Source organism: Diabrotica undecimpunctata, unplaced genomic scaffold, assembly GCF_040954645.1.
Source record: "Diabrotica undecimpunctata isolate CICGRU unplaced genomic scaffold, icDiaUnde3 ctg00000977.1, whole genome shotgun sequence".
Classification (NCBI taxonomy): domain Eukaryota; kingdom Metazoa; phylum Arthropoda; class Insecta; order Coleoptera; family Chrysomelidae; genus Diabrotica; species Diabrotica undecimpunctata.
This window is the reverse complement of record NW_027312511.1, coordinates 1-19,598: the sequence shown is the minus strand read 5'-3', so window position 1 is coordinate 19,598 and position 19,598 is coordinate 1. Positions and strand designations below refer to the sequence as shown.

Below are 19,598 nucleotides of genomic sequence, written 5' to 3'. Positions count from 1 at the left end.
TCTTCAATTTTATCTGCATTACGCCTACTAATGGATTATGGTCTGAATTTATGTCAGCTCCGGGGTATGTTCTCAGAGACTTTATAGCGTTTTTATATCTAGATTTTATTAAAATGTAATCTATCTGGTTTCGAACAATATTGTCTTCTGAATCCGCAGGTGATTTCCAAGTATAAAGTCTTCTTTTAGGTAATTTAAAATTTGTATTCATTATTACCATCTCCTCGCTTTGGCAGAATTCGACAAGTCTGTCCCCTCTTTCATTTCTTTCTCCCAAGCCAAATTCCCCCACGCATCCGTCCACTTTTCCTTTTCCAACCTTGGCGTTGAAATCTCCCATCACCAACAATATATCATCTTTTTTTGTGGATCTTATGATTTCGTTCAATTGCATGTAGAACCTCTCTATCTCGGTCTCATCTTTGTCGGCAGTTGGTGCATATATTTGTACAATGTTTATCTTTTTAGAGAATGTCTGCAATTGAATCATCATCAATCTCTCTGAGTAGGGAGTAAAACCAACTACTGATTTATTTGTCGCTTTGTCTACAAGAATGGCAACTCCTCGGCAAATCTTTCGATAGAGTCAGGCATGAACAAATCGCGCTATCTCAGAGTAGAGGACAGGGATTGACGGAAGAGACCTGTATTGGAATCATTCAACGGTGCTCCCAATAGATGGAGAATATACAGATCAGGTCAAAATCTTAAGGGGAGTGAGACAGGAGTGCATAATTTCACCACTGATATTCAATCTGTACTCGGAGCACATTTTTGAAGAGGCTCTAAAAGATATTGGAATAAATAGAATCAATCTCAATAAACTGCGGTATGCAGATGATACAATAGTGTTTTCCAATACCATATAAGGGCTGCAAAACTTAATGAACAAAATAACAGAAACAAGTAAAAATATGGACTGGATATAAACACCAGCAAAACCAAGCTAATTATCATTAGCAAGGAAAACATAACCGGAGCAAATCTGTATGTGAACCAAATGTGAATTGAACGTGTCTCACAGTACAACTATTTGGGAACTATAAGCAATGAGTCGTGGGACAATAGCCAAGAGATTAAAAAGGCTTAGCTTAGAAAGGCAAAAAGTGCATTCTTGATTTTGAGCTCTGTGTTCAAGAGCCATGACCTCACCATAGAAACAAAAAACAGGCTCCTTAAATGTTACGTGTACTCAGTGCTTCTGTACGGAGTAGAAAGGTAGACATTGAAGGCGGAAACTCTATCAAAACTTCAGGCTTTTGAACTATGGTAATACAGAAGGATAGTGAAGATACCATGGACAAAGTCACCAATGAAGAAGTATTACGGAGGATGAACATAACCGCGGATTTGGTCAACATCATGAAGGGCCGTAAGCTGCAGTACTTGGGACATATAATGAGAAATCAAGGCAGATATGAGCTACTCCAATGCATTTTGCAAGGTAAAAGTTAAGGAAAAGGGCCCCAGGACGAAGAAGAATATCCTGGCTTGCTAACTGACAGCATGTCCGCCATATTGTTTTGAAATATTAAAAATCTTGATTACTTTAAGCAATATTCTGTATTTTTTCATAATTTAATTGTAAAAATCAGTGAAGTTTTAGTTACATTTTTTAACACATTATATACTTTGCTTTTTATGTAAATTTTTTTAAGAATACTTTTTTTTTCATTTTTTCTGTATTTTTTTATTTTTTGGGCACTTTTACTAGTTTCCAACAAAGAAAACATTAAAATTTGAGGTTTTTTCACTTCATCGGACTAGTCCACAAAAAATTGGGCATTTTTGAGGATTACCATATAATATTCAAGAATGTTGGTTGCTTTTGATTCAAGAAATACATAGCTGATTCACATTTACTTTTAAAATCATCTTCTAATGACAAAATGACTGATATTTGCAGGAAACGAAACTGACACATTCTTTACTGGCTATACTTGGCATAAGACGTTTAGACTCAGTGTAAAAAGCAAACATTCAGAAGAGGCATATATTTGTCATTACACTTAACAATGGGAAGTAATAATAATGGAAGAGAATACGCTGAACTGGTAGCAACATGTTTTTCTGCTGAGAGCCCTAAAAGAATCATTTTACGTGTTACTGTTAATAAATTTAGATACGAAATGTCAGATAATGATTATAGTTCATATTATTTAAAGTAAGAACCTTTCTTATACTCTATTGCGTATACCATAACTATATTATTTTTGCTTATACTTAAACAGGTTGATGTATGTTTTTTACTAACAAATCTTAATATAACAAATATTAATCGTAATCATTACCTTTAGATGTATCACGAGCTGTTTCACTGAACATTATTCTTTTTTCTCTTCTTCTTCATCATCGTCCCAATCATCCATTAATTTGTTAACTTTTTCTACAGCAGAAGGAGCTGGATTATCTTTCTCATTGGACATCTATAAATAAGGTTAATATTGTTTAGTTATTAATCTTTTATGCAACGTAAGATATAGAATCGACACGTTCTAACCAAATATACGAGTAGATGAAGAACAATAACCTCCAGGACAACATTAATAACAGTTTACATTACGGTTAAGTATATTTATACGATTATTTGAGATCTTGTGTATGTGTCTTTTGGAAGATTTTCACACCACCTTATTAAAAAGATAAAGTTGTCTGTTGAAAACAGCAGACATGTACAAGAACCCACGTCTCTATGACTGAGTATGTATGACACCTACCTTGCATGTTTACTGTACAAAGCAATATAATAACTTTAAATAATTATAAAAATTTTACCTGTGAGTCCTGGGATTCAGATTCGGTAACATTTTTTTCACTCTGTTGGGAATCAGTATCATCTTCCCAATCATCCAAAATACTTTTGTCTAATTGTGGTACACTTTTACTTTGTACAACTTTGTCAACAGGTTCTTCTACAGCAGGTGTAATTATTTTGTCGTTTAAATTTTCAACAGTTTCACATTCTTCTCGATCTTCACATTCCTCTCGATCTTTTTCTTGGCATTCTTCTGGTGAATTTTGATTTTCTACAATATTAACAATTTATATACCTACTTTTACAAATATTCAAGCAGATAGTTACCTGGTTCATTAACAACAGGTTGAGATGGTTCTTCTATACTAGCCTCAGCTTGTTGCCTCCACCACTGGTTCCTCACATACAGCTTCTTTAACAGGTCCATCAACTTCCATCGGTTCATCAATTTTTTCCGTTTCATCTGGTGGTTGCTGATCATCTGTAGTTTGCTTAGGTGATAATTGTAATTCGAATGGTTCTTAAAATTAAATGTATTAATCAATATACACATTTTGTCGGATAGATCGGTCAATGAAAAAAACATTAAAATTAAATTAAAACGTGCCTTATTTTTACCGGAAATCAGATCTTTGTGATGTAACTATTTTAATGTACGAAGTAGAGTCTTGAAAATTTACTAAAGCAATAGCAGAGAAAGTGTAAGTTTTAGTGAGTGTACGAGTTTTAAAAATAAGATTATTTTATCTATTATGGCTATGGAACATAAACAAAATAACAATTGTATTATTGTCAAAGTTAGTCTGCAACTGTGGCAGGCATTATCAAAGCGATACATTAACAGACTTGATTGTCTTTGTCATAGAAAGTACTTACAAAGAGGTAAAAGGAAGGGTACAAATAACAGGGGAAAGATCGGAAGCATTTAATTGGAAGAGAGGTATTAAACAAGGAGATAGTCTCAGCCCTTTGCTATTCATAATAGTAATGAACGAATTGATAAGAAACACTAGAGTCAGAACTAATCAACTACAGACAATAATAGGTTACCGTGGATTACAACCGGTAACAATAGAGTCCTTAATGTATGCAGACGACATAGTACTAATAGCAGATTCCGAGAATAAAATGCAGAAACTAATGGATATATGGGTAGAACAAATAGAAGAACTTAAAATGGAGATAAACGAGGAAAAAAGTAAGATAATGATAATCAGCGGCAAAGGAGGTAAGGAAGATAATCAAATAAAGATAAAATGTAAAAACTCAGAATTGGAAATAGTAACAACTTACGAATACCTGGGAAGTATAATAACTAATGATGGAAAAATAGACTGGGAAATAACAAATAGAGCAAAGAAATCAAACAAGTTATATTATGCGTTAGCCCCAATAATGGGAAAAAGAGAACTTGCACGAGAAACAAGAATAAAAATATATAACACAATAGTGATACCGACTGTGCTCTATGCAAGTGAAAACTGGACAATTCTGGAAAACATAAGAGCAGGATAAACGCAATGGAGATGAGACATCTAAGAAGGATAGTTGGAAAGACAAAATGGGATAGATTAAGCAACGAGACTATTAGGAGAATGGCCAACCAGGAACCGATAATGAACAAAATAGCAAAGAGACAAATGAACTGGTATGGGCATCTGATGAGGATGCAATCCAATAGAATAACAAGAAAAATTTATGAAGCAAAAAACATCGGAAAAAGAAAAAGAGGCAGACCAAGAAAAAATGGATAAACCAAGTAGTAGAGGCGGGAAAACTTAAACAAAAATCACTCGAGGAATTGAAAATAATGGCAGGAAACAGAAAAGAATGGAAGAGGTGGGTGAATGGAAATTAAAATAGCTAGCCCAAATCCGACACCCTATTAGGGTAAAATGAAGGGGAGAAAGAAAGAAAGAAAGATTGTCTTTAGCTAACTGAAGGTGTCTCGAACATGTATAATATTTATAGTCTTGGTAAGCTCTCTGGGCTGTCGGTAGGTCTGAATCAGTATTGAAATTTTCGGTACGTCTGGGGAAGCGTTTCGTCATTGTTTAAATAGGACTAGTTAGCCAACGCAATGTATAAATTTGTTTGATTCTAATTGAGACAGTCACTAGATGTCACCACTCTTTCTGTCTCAATAGATTTTAATATACCATTGTTTGTTTGATATACATTATACTAGATGGTGCTATGTGAAAAAGTTAAGGACTAAACTAAACGTCCATTTTTGATCCACTGAATTAAATTCACCAGCGTTGCAATATTTCACTGACATAGTAGCAACAGGTTTACTTACAAATGTTACAAAAAACAGACCTTGAATCACTTAAGATATTCATTTAAAATAGAGTTATTACTATCAACTAGTAAATATCGTGTCAACTAAAATTGTACATAAACGTACTGTGGCTTCTAAATCTTCCTATATCTAAATAAGTTTAAAGAATTTAAATATTTTATTTTATTTGGAAGTGTATTACAAAAATTTGGTCCGAGGTAAGTAAAACATTTTAATTATATGTGTTTAAAACATAAAAAAACATTGTATGAGAAAACAAATTAGGTATTTAGAAATAAATTTTACCGGATACTACATACATTCGATAATATTTGAAAAAAGTGATTTTAAATTAAAAATAATGTTACTTCCATAATAAATAAATGGTTTTTTACAGATGGCCGGAAATATTTGTTGTTATTACAAATGTGGTTTATCACCATACAATATTCATGGATTAAGAATGTTCAGATTTCCGACAAAAATCCTTCGGCTTGTCAAAGATGGATATTACACTCTGGTAAGTAAATAGAAACTTTTTTTATATTCTTTTATTTTACACCGTTTCCGTTACGTAATTAACTTGAAAAAATGTTTATTTTTTTTTTTCATTCATCATTTTTTATTATCGCCAGGGTGCACGCGTCATATTCTAGATGCATTAATTTGATTTTTACGTTTTCGTTGGTACTATAATTATGATATAATAAACTTCGGAAAAACAAATTAGTGAATAAATATCAAGTTAATAAACATAAACAAAGTATTAGATATTTAAATATGTATTTCTTTAGCTATTTTTAGTTATTGTATTGAAAAGTAGAAATAAGTTCATCTTTATCGGAGAACTAATTTATACAAAGGTCCACCTGGGAAAAAATTATTGGTTTCACGTAAAAATTTTATACAGATATTTGAAGGTTCTAAAAGATATATGAGGGTTAGTTAATAATAAATCTGTGAAGACATACAGGTTATTTTGGCTATAAATGTTTTTTATCCAGTTAGAGAAAAATAGTTAAAATAAAAATTGTAGATTCAAAAAGTTCTTCCATTTGTGAGTTTCTAAATTAAAATATATAAAGAATTCACCAAAATAGTTGCAAAAAAACCCTTGATTTTGCAGAAATTTATAAATTTTAATAACTTTGTTTTTGCATAATGGTATGTAATGTAACTAATAAAAATAGTAAGGATTTGTTTATCGTAGAAAGCGATTATGTAAACAACTTTTTGTTGACCTATCCCAGTTTAAAAAAAATTATGTTTTACGTGCCACAGAAGCCAAGATATTGCAAATTCTGCAATCGCGCTTCATTTGAAAAAGTTCAAATCTAAAAAAAAAACGAGCTCAAATGGTTCTCCATTCTACTTTTCCGAAGCGGAATTTTACGAATACCATCATTTTAACGGGTTATAAATTTTTACTTCTTTACCGCATATACCATTATGTAAGTTGGAACGCACAATTCAGATCTTCATTTAGGGTCCCTTCAATTTTCAGCTCTTACTGTTAATAGACAATGGAAGTATGATTTTAAGAATAAAATTCTTTGGTTTTAAATATAAAATGCTCTCTTGCCTAGTAATGGTCATAGAAGATTCTGTTTTTTTTTTAGAAAGTGTGTTTTTCACCAGTTTTTCATAAGCCTCTAAATAAGTTTGTGGCATAAACGATATCAACGTTATTATAAATGTTTATAAACAGATTAAATAACCTATAAACTATTTGCTCTGATTGATATTTAGCGCACTTTAATAACTTATTAATTTCCATAATTTCAAGGAGCTATGTTACATGTCCTTGCCCAAAAAAGAGTTATTATAATTTATAAATAACTGCAAAAATAAGGTTTTTTTTTGCAACTATTTCGGTTAATAGTTTCATGTATTTTAATTTGGATACTCTCAAAAATTACATAACTTTTTATGATCTACAACTCTAAAAAAGCTGAAAAAATCTTAAACAGGTATTTAAAGTCTCTAAAAGGTATATGAGGGGTAGCTGATGACAATTATGTGAAGACTTCAGCTAATTTTGCTTTGCTTTTTTATTAAACAATCGTAAAAAGTGAAAAAAGTTTATGCGCATAAAACGTTTCTTATTCATGTTAGAGATATATGGTTAAAATAAAAGTTATAGATCATAAAATGTTCTCTAATATTGATATTTTTATAATTAAAATACATAAAGAATTGACCGAGATAATTTAAAAACCCTTATTTTTAAAGTAAAATTTATAAATGTTAATATAAATATAAATAATATAAATATAAATAACTTTCTTTTCTGCATAAACGATATGTAATAACTATTTAAAATTATGGCAGTTAATGAGTTTTTAAAGTGTGCTAAATATCATACAGAACGACCATACAGTTTATGAGTTATTTAATTTGTTTATCCAGGAGACCGATTATTTAAACAACTGTACTTGTCCAAACAGTCACTCTAGGGTTATTTTGTAAGTAGATATCGATTTTTATGGCTTCGTTTTAAATTATTAAAAAAAACATCAAGATTATATTAAATTTGTTTTTAAAAATCAGTTTGAAGAATAACAAATTTTTAGCATATAAAAATTTCTAATAACTTTGACTTTTTTATGTCATACACTTGTATGTCGGCTCAATATAAAGCTAATAAAAAAAAAACATTTAAAAAAAAAACCAAAACCTTCTATGGCCCAGAGGAAATCAAATAGCATTTTTTTTCTTATTTAAGAAATTGCCAATATTTTCATTGTTTATTAACATTAAGAGCTGAAAATTGAACACATTGTAAAATAATATCTAAATTTTATAATTCGATTTATAAATGGCATACACAGTGAAGAAGTAAATTAGTTTTGAAACATTAAAATAATGGTACTCGTAAAATATCGCCACAGAAAAATGCAAGGGAGATCTGTCCGCTGCAATTTCTCAGCTTGTTTCTTGTTATTGGTTATGGAAATTTCTGTTTTTTTTTTTTAAGTGCTTTTACACCAGCTTTTCATTGAGCCTACGTACAGCCGTATGACATGAAAAATATCAAAAGTAGTATAAATGTTTAGAAGCTAAAAGCACTTTTTCAAACTGTTTTTTTTTTAACAAAATGTTGAAGTTTATAAATAAAGCTTCAAATAATCGATTCAAAAAACGTCAAATAACTGTCAAAGGTTAAACACCCTTTTTAAAGTTCCTCACGGATTTTAAAGATTTAAACAGTGTTAAACAGATAAAGTAATTCATCGACGAGTTAACAATACGAAGCGAAGTTCTTTAATCACAATGTGATAAGAAAACGAGTATCAAATTTGGTTTTATATTTCAATAGTCGAATTTAATTGCGGCTATATTGGTGTAATTAAAGAAAACCAGTGAAAATCCAAGAAATAGGTGAGATCCTTTTTTTCTTTCTTTCCAGTTTGGAAGAGGGTCCATTAGGTACTCACATTTAGGTATTGTGTTACGGTCTGGGTAACCAGGACTACACATCATGAACAGCAATTAAATATTTACATTTACACAAAACAACTTCAATTCCAACCCAAAATCATATGTCGTTGACGCAGTCTCTAGACCTCCTTCCCGTTCGTTTTCTAAAAGGGAACAAGTTATTGTCATGCACTCCATTTTGAATACTGTTTTATTTAAATATATTAAAGAAATTGGTGAAATAGTTTATCCAAAAAATATTACTTTTACATCTCGCATTTCGAATAATCGAATCTGCATTTTCCTCACTTCTACCGACATCGTTGATCAACTAATACACCGAACGTCATAATTAATTCCACCGTCATCTTTATCTGCAGGCTTCTTTCTGCGACCAAAAGAATCCTTATTTCAAATGTATCTCCTTTCATCCCGCATTCCTAATCGAGCAGTCCCTAAAAAATACGGAACATCAGATGATCAATAGGCATATATCATGAGTTTTCCTAGGGTAACATTTGAAATAGCTGACAAGGTGAACTTCGAAGTGCAATCTTCTCTGTTAATTAACCATGAAAATACATCCTTTAAAATATTTTTATTCTCTGACAGACTATAGTGTTTTCTTTGTAAGCTTACGGGTCGTACCGTGGAGTCTGATTGCAAAGTCTCCAGTTGACCAGATCAGACACTCATTGCAGCTAATGCTCCTCCCTCTTCTTCATTTTCAGCTGACTCTAAGGAGTCCTTAATCCTGAATCCTTAACTTCATCAAAAGAATTTCTATCTTCGGAAATTGAGTCCATCTCCGTTAACTGCATACCCATCCTGGCTGCCATTATGGATTTATCCATCTCTCGTCGTACTAATTCAAAGCCCATGTTGGCAGTAGGACAAAAAAGGGGACACTTCAATGACAGTTCTCATGATACTCCTACCATCTATCTTCATCCGGTATTCTTGCTCTATTAAGTTCTTTTCCTCCTTCGACATTTTCAATGCCACCGAAACCAGCCAAAAAATGTCCAAATCTAATCTTTGATTGGATTACTCGATGAAACCTTATTATATTTCCGCTATAGAAATGATTTACAAAGATAATCCGACTAATTTTACACTCAATTCCACGCAACTTATTACATTTCTTGAGAACTCTTTTGTATGTATCACCCCACTACAAGAAGCTTAAAAATCCTCCAACATAGATGGTATTCAAAAGGACTTATTGCAGCTCTACATAGGTACAAGGAAAAGATCACTAAAAAACCGTATCACTAGAATCTTAAAAAAGTTAAAAGAACAGCCTATCTCCGACTTACAAGAGTATATATAAGTGCATCCTCTGATAAATCTTCTGATGTCAAATCTAATCACAGTATACATGATGAATAGAATTTCTCTCTTTCTCTCGCATTTATTCATTTTTTCTGCTCTCTGTATATTTTTACTTCATCTTTTGCCAAATTTAGACACAATATTTAATTAAGTAAGAAAACTTTATGTACATCAAATACTAGCCCAAGTCCAGTTTGGAAAAAAAATTGTTAACAAAAAATAACCTTAAAATATCCAATCTCTTTTTTAATCGAAAGGTTATCCTTGACAATTAAGAGACAGCCAAGATTCTGGCAGAAAATTTAAAATAAAAGTTTTGCAACAAATCTGGACCTAACTATATATACTCTTTTCTTCCTTCGCCCTTTCATTATTCATCCTCAGTTTCACAACAAGATACCAATCATCCGAACTCTCTTATAAACTATTTCGAACTAAAAGCTGCACTCAAATCCTATAAAAACACAAAAATTAGGGTTTTCTAGAATTATCTTGAAAAATTTCTCGAAAATTCCTTAGGCACCAACGAACCTCTAAATGAAGCCAGTAAATTTACCACTGACATACCGCTGACAATCGTTAATGAAAGATCTTGCCCTAATCTATACTAAGATAAAAGAAAAATCATTACAAAAAAAAATTTTGTTAAAATCCTTTATAAAAGGTACATAAATTAAAAAACCCAAACGGGCTATGTCATGAAGACAAATTGTTTTCGGAATCCATATTCCATCATCAGTGTCTAGGTGTACATTTTTTGAGCCACTAAATATCTGGGTAAAAACCCGATAAAAGTTATATGTTACAATTTAGTTTACATTATTTAGTTTTATATATTAGGATGTTAAAGTTACCAGTGGATATGATAACTCCACTCTCATTTATAAAAAAAACTGTTTCACAAATCCAAGGCAATAAAACTAACCTTCATCCTATGAATTTAGTCATCCTTCATTCCTATATCCTAACTGTTTCTCCTATCATCTTCTTCAACAACACAGTTATCTCTGACAGTCAATTCATTTCTGACACACTCGCTAATGGGGTTGAAGACAGATTCAATAAAAGTAATATAGCTTTTACTCCCAGTTCTTTACGCGCTCAATCTTTCTCCACCATCTCGTCAACTCCACACGATGTCAAGTTTATGAACGGCTTGTTTACCCTAAATAAACTAAAATTTACCTTGTTTTCATTTACAAAATCTGCTGATGATCCCGATGATATCCCTTATATATTTTTAAAAAATCTCTCTAATACATCTCTCTCCAAACTTCTCGAAATTTATAACCTTATCTAGAACACACAAAAATTCCCAGATGTTTGGCGCAATTCTATAATCATTCCAATTAAAAAACCTGACCAGTCCTCTATAACTCCAATATCTTTCGTCTGATTTCTCTTACTTGTATTACCTGCAAACTTCTTGAAACAATGATCAATGAAATACTCACGTGGTTCGTTAAACAGTATAATATTATTCCCGACGGTCAATCCGGCTTCCGACGTAATCGGTCTACTATTGATAACTTTTTTATTTTTCAAACACACATTTCTTAAGCAATCTATAATCAACAAGATGTCGTAGCAACTATATTTAACGTTGAAGGGGCATTTTATTCAATCTCCAGAAAAGCAATCATTGACAAAAACTCCCACTATAATTTAAATGGTAATATTTTCTCATTTGTAAAAAAATATCTAATTGAAAGAATCTTTAAAGTCCTTGCCAAGGGTAAACTTTTTCGATCTCTTCCTCAAAATTAAGGTGTCCCTTTAGAATCTGCATTAAGTTTAACTTTATTCATTCTTGCCATCAACGAAATTTGCCTCCCATCAAATATGTTCAATACGCTGATGACCTAATCATTTACTGCCATCTTAAATATGTCCCATCCTCATATAAACTTATACAAAGTGTAGTAAATCTACTTCAAGATAGATTTAACAAACTAGGATTATCACTCTCTGAGAGCAAAACCAAATTAATAAAATTTTCCATAGGGATTTTCACTCCCTTACCCCAAATTTTATTTAACAATTCTCTACTTTCTGGTGTTAATTATTGTAAAATTCTCGGTTTTATGTTTGACTCCAGAATAAATTGAAAAAATCGAATCTCTGAACTTAAAATCAATTGTTTTAAAAGGTTGAACATTTTTAAACCCTCAGTCATCTTCAATGGGGTGCCAATAAAACTGCTTCTAGGTCTGAGCGCTTTTCGCTTTAGTCCTATTGAGAGTGTATACCGTGAATCTAATGAACTTTCTCCTACCCTAAGACGATAATCACTTCTACTTTCGTATGCTGCATCAACATCTGCAAATCCATGTAATCTTGTTCATTCCCTAATTGCCACAATGCCGTCTTCTTCCACTATCAATAACCAACACCTTATCATAAAACCTATACCTCAATTAATTTGTCCACTACTTAAAAATATTGACCTTTTTCTGACTAGTTTATTTCCTCTACCTTTACTTCCCCTCTGGGCTAAAGATATCCCTTCAATATATACCTCACTCACTATTTTTTAACAAACTTGAATCTTCTAACCTTCTTATAAAGAAAGCATTTTTAGAATTTAATTCTCTATACAGATGCTTCTAAAACTACCACTGGTATTGGTTGTGCAGTAACCACTAAACATGAACTTGTAAGATCATCTCGGTTACCCTTAATATGCAACGTTTGCACAGGTGAACTATATAGTATTGTGTTGGCTTTTAAATGCATCTCACATCAAAACAGACATATTGCCATTTGTTCAGATTATCTTTCATATATCCATTTAGTCAATACAATTTTCACTGAGCACCTATTAGTTCAAAACATTCATGACATATACCAAAATCTCTCTGCTTACGATGTAACAGTCTCTCTCATATGGCTGCCTTCTCACACCGGAATTACTGGTAATAAAACAGCAGATCATTTTGCCAAAGAAGCTACCAACTATGGGGTGACTGAAGTCACTCCAATTCAACTAGCTAACGAATCTCGAAATTCGTTTTTAAAAAGTCGGTAGAGGATACTTGACAAAACTTAGAGCAAAAGAGCAAAACAACTTTTCATAAACTTCAATCTTTTATTGGTCATCTCTCCCTAGACTTCATAACTAGAAGAGAAGCATCGACTATTACAACTACGAATCAACCATACCAAACTTACCAACTGCAAACAATTTACCAACCTGTATAAAGCACTGGATTTGAAACCTACTCTAAGGAACTAGAGAATTGTCTACCTCTTCCTCAACTGTAAATTGTATATGTTGATTATGATACTTGAAAATGTTGACTATTTCAATAATTTTGTGTTAGGAAGTGCCAAAACTAAATCATCTACATATCTTTAAAAAAAAGGAATGAAAAAAGTGCAATTGTTGATACAATCACTGATAACATCATCCTTGATATAGCTACTTAGAATGGGTGAAAGACTAGATCCCATACCCATACCCATACTACCAAAAAAATTAAAAATATGTTGGCATAACTGCCAAGTTATTTATATTTTGAATACAGAACTTAAATTGTTTTTTTACTTTATTGTGCAGAAAATTGCCGTTTTTTTCAGTTGTGTTAATAATAATATTGTTGTAGGTAATGCTGCATTGGAAAGTCTGGAGCTACCCGATTTAAAAAAAATTTCTATGCAGTAAGCATTTTGACCAAAACTATCTAAATGCAAATAAAAAAAAATAGTGAGGTAGAAGAGGAAGGTTTGTTAACGACACCACGCGTTTTTCATACGTTTTCGATAGCAAAACAACCATTAACGGTGCCAATAGTGTTTCGCACTACATACATTGCTTATTTTAGTTCATGAAAACAATGTTACAATCAATTTTTATCACTAATTGTATCTCTATCACTTTGTAATTTAAAATTATTTCATTAATAAACAGCTCATTCATTTAAACTTCTCATTCATATAAACAGAAATACAAAACTGGTGTTTATATTATAAAATACATAAATAAATAAAATAAAGGATACTATTTATAAAGTGTTGTTAATTATTATTCCTTTTATCCCAACACATAGATTAATTTGTCCCTAAATATGTGTTGCCTCTTGTTGTGGCATATCGATGTGTTTTTTTTTTATATTTACTATATTTTCAAACGTCATTTTAAAGATTAAAAGATTGAAAATTTAATTTTCTCAAAACATACATAAAACCATTGTTTAAAAAGATTTTCTTTTTTAAACAATGATAAAACTTAAATCTTGACTAAAAAATAAACCTCCGCATGAGTGTTCTAAGACGATAGCAATCGAGTGTATTTCAATTAAATATTTAATCCTTTTCTAGCAAATCATATAACCAAAATAAATATCTGATAAACTAATAAAAATAAAAAAAAAAGTCAGCATTTACCTACTTTATTTAAATAGATTACTAACCGATTTAGATTTAGCAAGTCTCAAAGTATAAAAACAATTTGAAATATTCTCTCGAAATAGTCAAGTTATCTTTCACTAGACGCATACAACGATAATAACAATAAGCATTTTATTAAAGTCTTATATTTTCTTCACAATCTGGCATCCGTGTACAGGTTTGCCTTAGTCATGAGACAGGTAAAAATATACTCGAATAGAATCCTGCCGAGAATTAAGTTTCTGTTAATAGTTTTTTTAAATTTATGACTAGAGGCCGCCATATGACGGCAGAGTAAAAGTCAAACGTTTGTTCCATAAGAATTGTCTAACTAGTCCTATTTAAACAATGGTTTCGTATTTCATAGCGTTTTGATCCACATCCTTTAGATTAAAGTTGATCGAACTTTTTACATTTCTGTATGTCACAGAAGATCTTTTTAAGTAGCTTTTCGAGCACAATGTTTTTTAGACATATTAATTCTTGTCCCAAATTTTCAGGTTCACTTCGTTGGGTGGCACGATTCTGTTCTTTGCCTACGGTGATGATTCCAGTTTTTGGTATACTCTGAACAAAAGTTTTCCGTTGGACTTTCTCTCATCTAAAATATCTAACAATGCAATCTATCTGTTACTTTTAACCATAGACATTGAATTTTTGAGTTTAGAGAATTTGGAACATTTAAAAAACATTTAAGTTCATGTTTCACATGACTTTTGTTATCGGGATGTATAAATCCAGAAAAAAATATAATAGTCCTTAATGGAAATGTTTGGGATTACCTACAAAGATTGAGATCAGTTCTAAATATATCAACAGATAACCTTGATAAGTTAAAAAAGCATAAAAGAAAGAATGGGAAAATTAAGAATTAAAATATACTAGGGCCGTGATAAAAATCCATTGATTTCATTAAAGAGTTCACAAAGAAAGGGTACAACTTGCCTGTACTGTTTTACCGGAATTTCATCTCAAACTAGATATAAACAAACTGCTAAATTACCAAGTATCTAAGATATTTCAAGACATAGTTATGCATCCTATTATATTTCAACAAAATACTTTATATTAGTTAAAAATTTCGTATATAAATGAATAACATTGCTTAACTTTAATAAAAACTAAAACGCAAGCAAAACCACTACTACAAATCCTGTAATACATCTGTACAGCCAAAGTACAATTGAATCACTTATTCGAGAAACCCTGTAAGTCATAATTTTACCAAAATCGTTTTTTCACTAAAATGGACTTTTAAACTGTAAATACACATTTTGTAAAGAAACGCCTTGAGTCAGTGCATTCGTAACCTATCTACACCGGCATGTCCATGACTAAAGGCATTTTTCCTATGCAGCGCGCATGTCGTTATAATTTGGCGCAATATTGGCAATAATTGTCAGCCAAGTTCAATCTTGTGTTGTGAATGCACGTAGATCAATAAATGTGTATAGTGAATACGAAGACAGTAGTAATAATATTGTTAATAACTTATTTGTATTATATCTTGACAAAAATATTTTAAAATAAGTGAAAGCGACAGTGATTATAACGATATTAATTTACCTAATGGGAAAAAGAAAGGAATAAAAGACCCTACGAATATAGAAATGAAATAATAAAACGAGCTAGAGTCAAAGGAAACGAATACATCAATCGGAAGGGGAAGAATGTTCCTTCAGTTCCTTCTCCATCCTCCAAAGATTGCAAGTAAGTTGATAATTTGCTTTTCTAATAAAAAGTCATAGAAAACAATTTTTTGTTAACTGATCAATCTAAATTTGTTAATATGTACTTAATTTTTAGGTGCAGGAAAAAGTGCTTTTCATTGACGAGTAGTGACGAAAAAATGCAGATTTTCCAACGATTTAGGGACCTGACTACAAAAAATGGACAAAATTGTTACTTATAAAGCCTAATTTCCGCAGCTGAAGTTAAGCAACGACATAGAAGAAAAGAACTTGGTTAGTCTTCAAAACCTAATAGAAGTAGTAGCTATGTATACTTCATATCAACCCCTAATAGAAAAAGTACCGTTTGTAAACTAGCCTTCTGTTTTCTTCACGGAGTAACAATTGACCGAGTGAGGCGGCTTGTACTTCTTCTATTTGCAGGAAAATCATCATTCGTGAATATATTAAAATCATATCCCAGAAAGTTGACTCATTATACTAGCAAGGAAAAGTATTATTTAACTGAGAAACTATATATCACTCTTATGTACAAAATGTTTACAGAAAAATTTCCGGAATATGCCACTGTTAAGTATTCATACTACAGAAAAGTTTTTAAAGAAGATTTTGAATATCATTTGGAAGACCTCAGGGTAGACACATGTTGTCGATAATGCTAAGAGAGTTGCAGCCGCAGAAAATGATTCATTTACGTCGAGCTAAATCATGAGGGTAACCGTACGAAGGGGCCGAATGAAGTCTGCTCATTTGTAATGAGGTATTTTATAGAGAACATGCCGAAAAATTAAAAAAGTAGACCGTGTATACACTGTAGCATGTATAAATTCCTTATAACCATCGAATATTTAATGTATAAAATTTATTTGGTAAGTCCCTGGTTGTTATGTATAAATTCCTTGAGTTTTTGTTTATATTCGATCATTGAAGGGAAAGAAATTTCACCGCGTAGTAAAATAATTCATATTTTACGTTTTAATTCTGCGATTTTCAAACCCAAGCAATAATCAAGGTCGAATACCCCGAAGAGCGTCGTTGAAAAGAATTCCGATTGGCTAGCCGCAGAAATGGATAGAGGGGTTAAAGAAGGCCAGAGGAAGCCGGTACAGAGCGTGAAAGAAGGTCAAATTTAAGTTGGATTTGAACCTTTGACGGATAAAGTGCACGGGTGTGTAATTTTCAAAAAGCCGGCAGATTTTGTTTGTGGAACAAAAATCAAAGGAAATCAAAGGCAATGTGGCAAGTTTTGCTGAATTAATCACCGATTTGTTATATGTGTTGTATTGTGTCCTAAATGGAAGATTTGTAAGCAGTGTTACAACGATATAAGGGGTCCACATGTTTTCGAGAAGTTTTGAAAAGCCAAGCTTTGCAGTTTATTAACCCGAAGCCGATGATCCAGTGCCCAACTTCAACAGAGAATCGTCTATTTGTTTATTCCTGGTCATTTCAGACCATTTTGCAGCTTGTAAGACGCATTTGTGTTATTTTGCAATGTTTTGAAACCAGTTCCAGCCCCAAAAACTTTTAAATTTAATACAATAGCCAGTGATATCAGGTAATTTTTTTTCATGAATAATTGGTTTCATGACAAGTTAAAAGAAATTGTAATAAATAGTATTATAAATTTTAGGGATTGGCTAACTGTCATATTGATTATTCTTATAAAGTTTTAATATTTAATCTTGACATATGACAGTTGGCATTATTTTCTTCGGACATTTGGTACATACCTAACCATAAATTTGGAATTTGTTTTGTTCCGTTTTAAAAAAGGTTGGCCTTAATGTAAGCTCTTATAGTGTGATATGAATTAAAGTTCTTATAGTGTTCCCAACGTCTAGAGTTTGTTCTAAACCGATGACACCATTGTAAATAGTTTTTGTATTTTGTTATTATTACTTGTATTTGTAACTGTTTATGGTGAAATAATAATAAATATGTAATGTTTCTCCCTAAACCAAGTGTATTATTTCTTTAAAAAGATTCTAACCCTTTTGATGTATTTCTTAGGAAAGAAAGGCCTTTCTTTCAATCCAGCAGGAAGATTCTTCTAAACGGCGTCCAAAATTAAATAGTTTTAGGACATTCTTGTGTTGTGTTGTCCAAGAAATCCATGTAAGTACTTTTTTGATTTTCTTCCTTTGTAGTTACCCCTTCCCAGTCCCTTTTGTTATTCACTTAACGACCCAGCTCTCCAATCAAACTAAGAGTAGCCGTTCGCAAACGTTACGGTTTGTTTTGCTTACCCTATCCCCAGCCCAGCAATTTCTGTCCCCAGTTTTCAACCCCCTATAAGTAATACCCTATGTGGTAGGCAATATAACCGCTACAACACCATGGAAGAATATGGACAACTGATAAAAACTTCATGTAAAAATAACCGCTTTAATGTGGTAGTGGTCAATGCTAAAGACTTAATTGATTACAAACGTTGGTGGCCAGAGTACTACAAAAAAAAAAATCATGTTATCCGCGGAATCCAGTGGCAAAAATATTCCAATGACTAAGAAGGAAGAAGAAAGAATGTAGAAAATATTCAGGATTATTATAATGAATTATTCAACTGGCCCACAACGACCAATAATATACCTGAAGAAGATGAATGATCACAATTTTCGTTTATTTTTTGAGTTGTAATATTTTGTGTACTTTTTAATATAAATGACAGTAGTATGTGTTTTTTTTTTACTTTAATTCCTTATAAAATTTAGTTTCAGGTGACGCTGAACAATTTATTTGAGAAACCACAGAAGTTTGAGCTTATATAGAGGTTATTCTCAAATTTTTTTAATATTGGAGTGAATAAGTCAAGACACAGTGTCTAAATGGAATTAGGTCCGTTTTAACATGTAGAAATCTTCGTGTTTTCCTCACACAGTTTTTTCTTGTTTTCCGAAAGTTTTAGTTTTGTGACTTACGGGGTTTCTCAAATAAGTGGTCCAATTGTTCTTGACAAAAACTTATTTGAAATCATCAAATCTTTTCCAAAGAAATATTTTTATATATTTTACTTATAAAATAAACACGTCGTGTTATACCTGTCTGTATACTACTGTTGATTTCAGTTTCTAATTCGGGCGGAACCTTTTCTGGCGGAATATCAATGCCTTCTTCAGTTTGAAGTGTGAGTTCTGTGGTATTTTCAACTGTTTGATTTCAAGTCCCGCATTGTAGTCGGCTGAAAGTTGAATATCAGACTTAACCTGAGATGGCGGCTCTTCAGAGTGTTCCTAAAAAATAAAATACGTATTGGTTATATTAATGCCTACAACGACATCAAAGTACCATATGTGTTTCTATTATGTAACTACCTATACACTCTGTAGCACGACACTACTTTCATTTTATTTGCAATAATTTTCCAAAATTTATGTAGAAGAAAATATATTCAAAATATATTTTTATATATAATAAAAATATTTCCAAAATTTATATGGAGGATTTATATAAAAGGAAAACAGCATGTACCTAATTTGGAGAGTGATACTTCAGTCACCAATAAAAATGAAAATATTCCTTACAAATAGATCCTACATAGCACAACTGAAGTTCATTCTGTTAAACACAATGAAATTCGAGTTATTTCCGTCAAAGGAACATAAAAAAGGGCTGTAACAAATCTTTGTTCACCTCCAGTATTACTGAACCAACCACTTAAGTCAATAAGTATCTTTGCAGCTAAACATGACTTAATCGTGCTAAACAACTCTGAGATAGCGCG

At 31.7% G+C, this 19,598-nt stretch overlaps 1 protein-coding gene across 1 annotated transcript; it reads right to left on the bottom strand.

Moving 5' to 3' along the window:
* Positions 1–2,289: 2,289 nt before the first annotated feature.
* LOC140431652 (uncharacterized) lies at positions 2,290–19,104 on the bottom strand. Its single transcript, XM_072519542.1, has 4 exons — positions 18,916–19,104; positions 3,083–3,275; positions 2,776–3,026; positions 2,290–2,426 (listed from the first exon to the last, which is right to left on the bottom strand). The coding sequence occupies exons 2-4, from the start codon at positions 3,234–3,236 to the stop codon at positions 2,325–2,327; spliced, it is 507 nt and encodes a 168-aa protein (XP_072375643.1). The 5' UTR covers positions 3,237–3,275; positions 18,916–19,104; the 3' UTR covers positions 2,290–2,324.
* Positions 19,105–19,598: the final 494 nt, after the last annotated feature.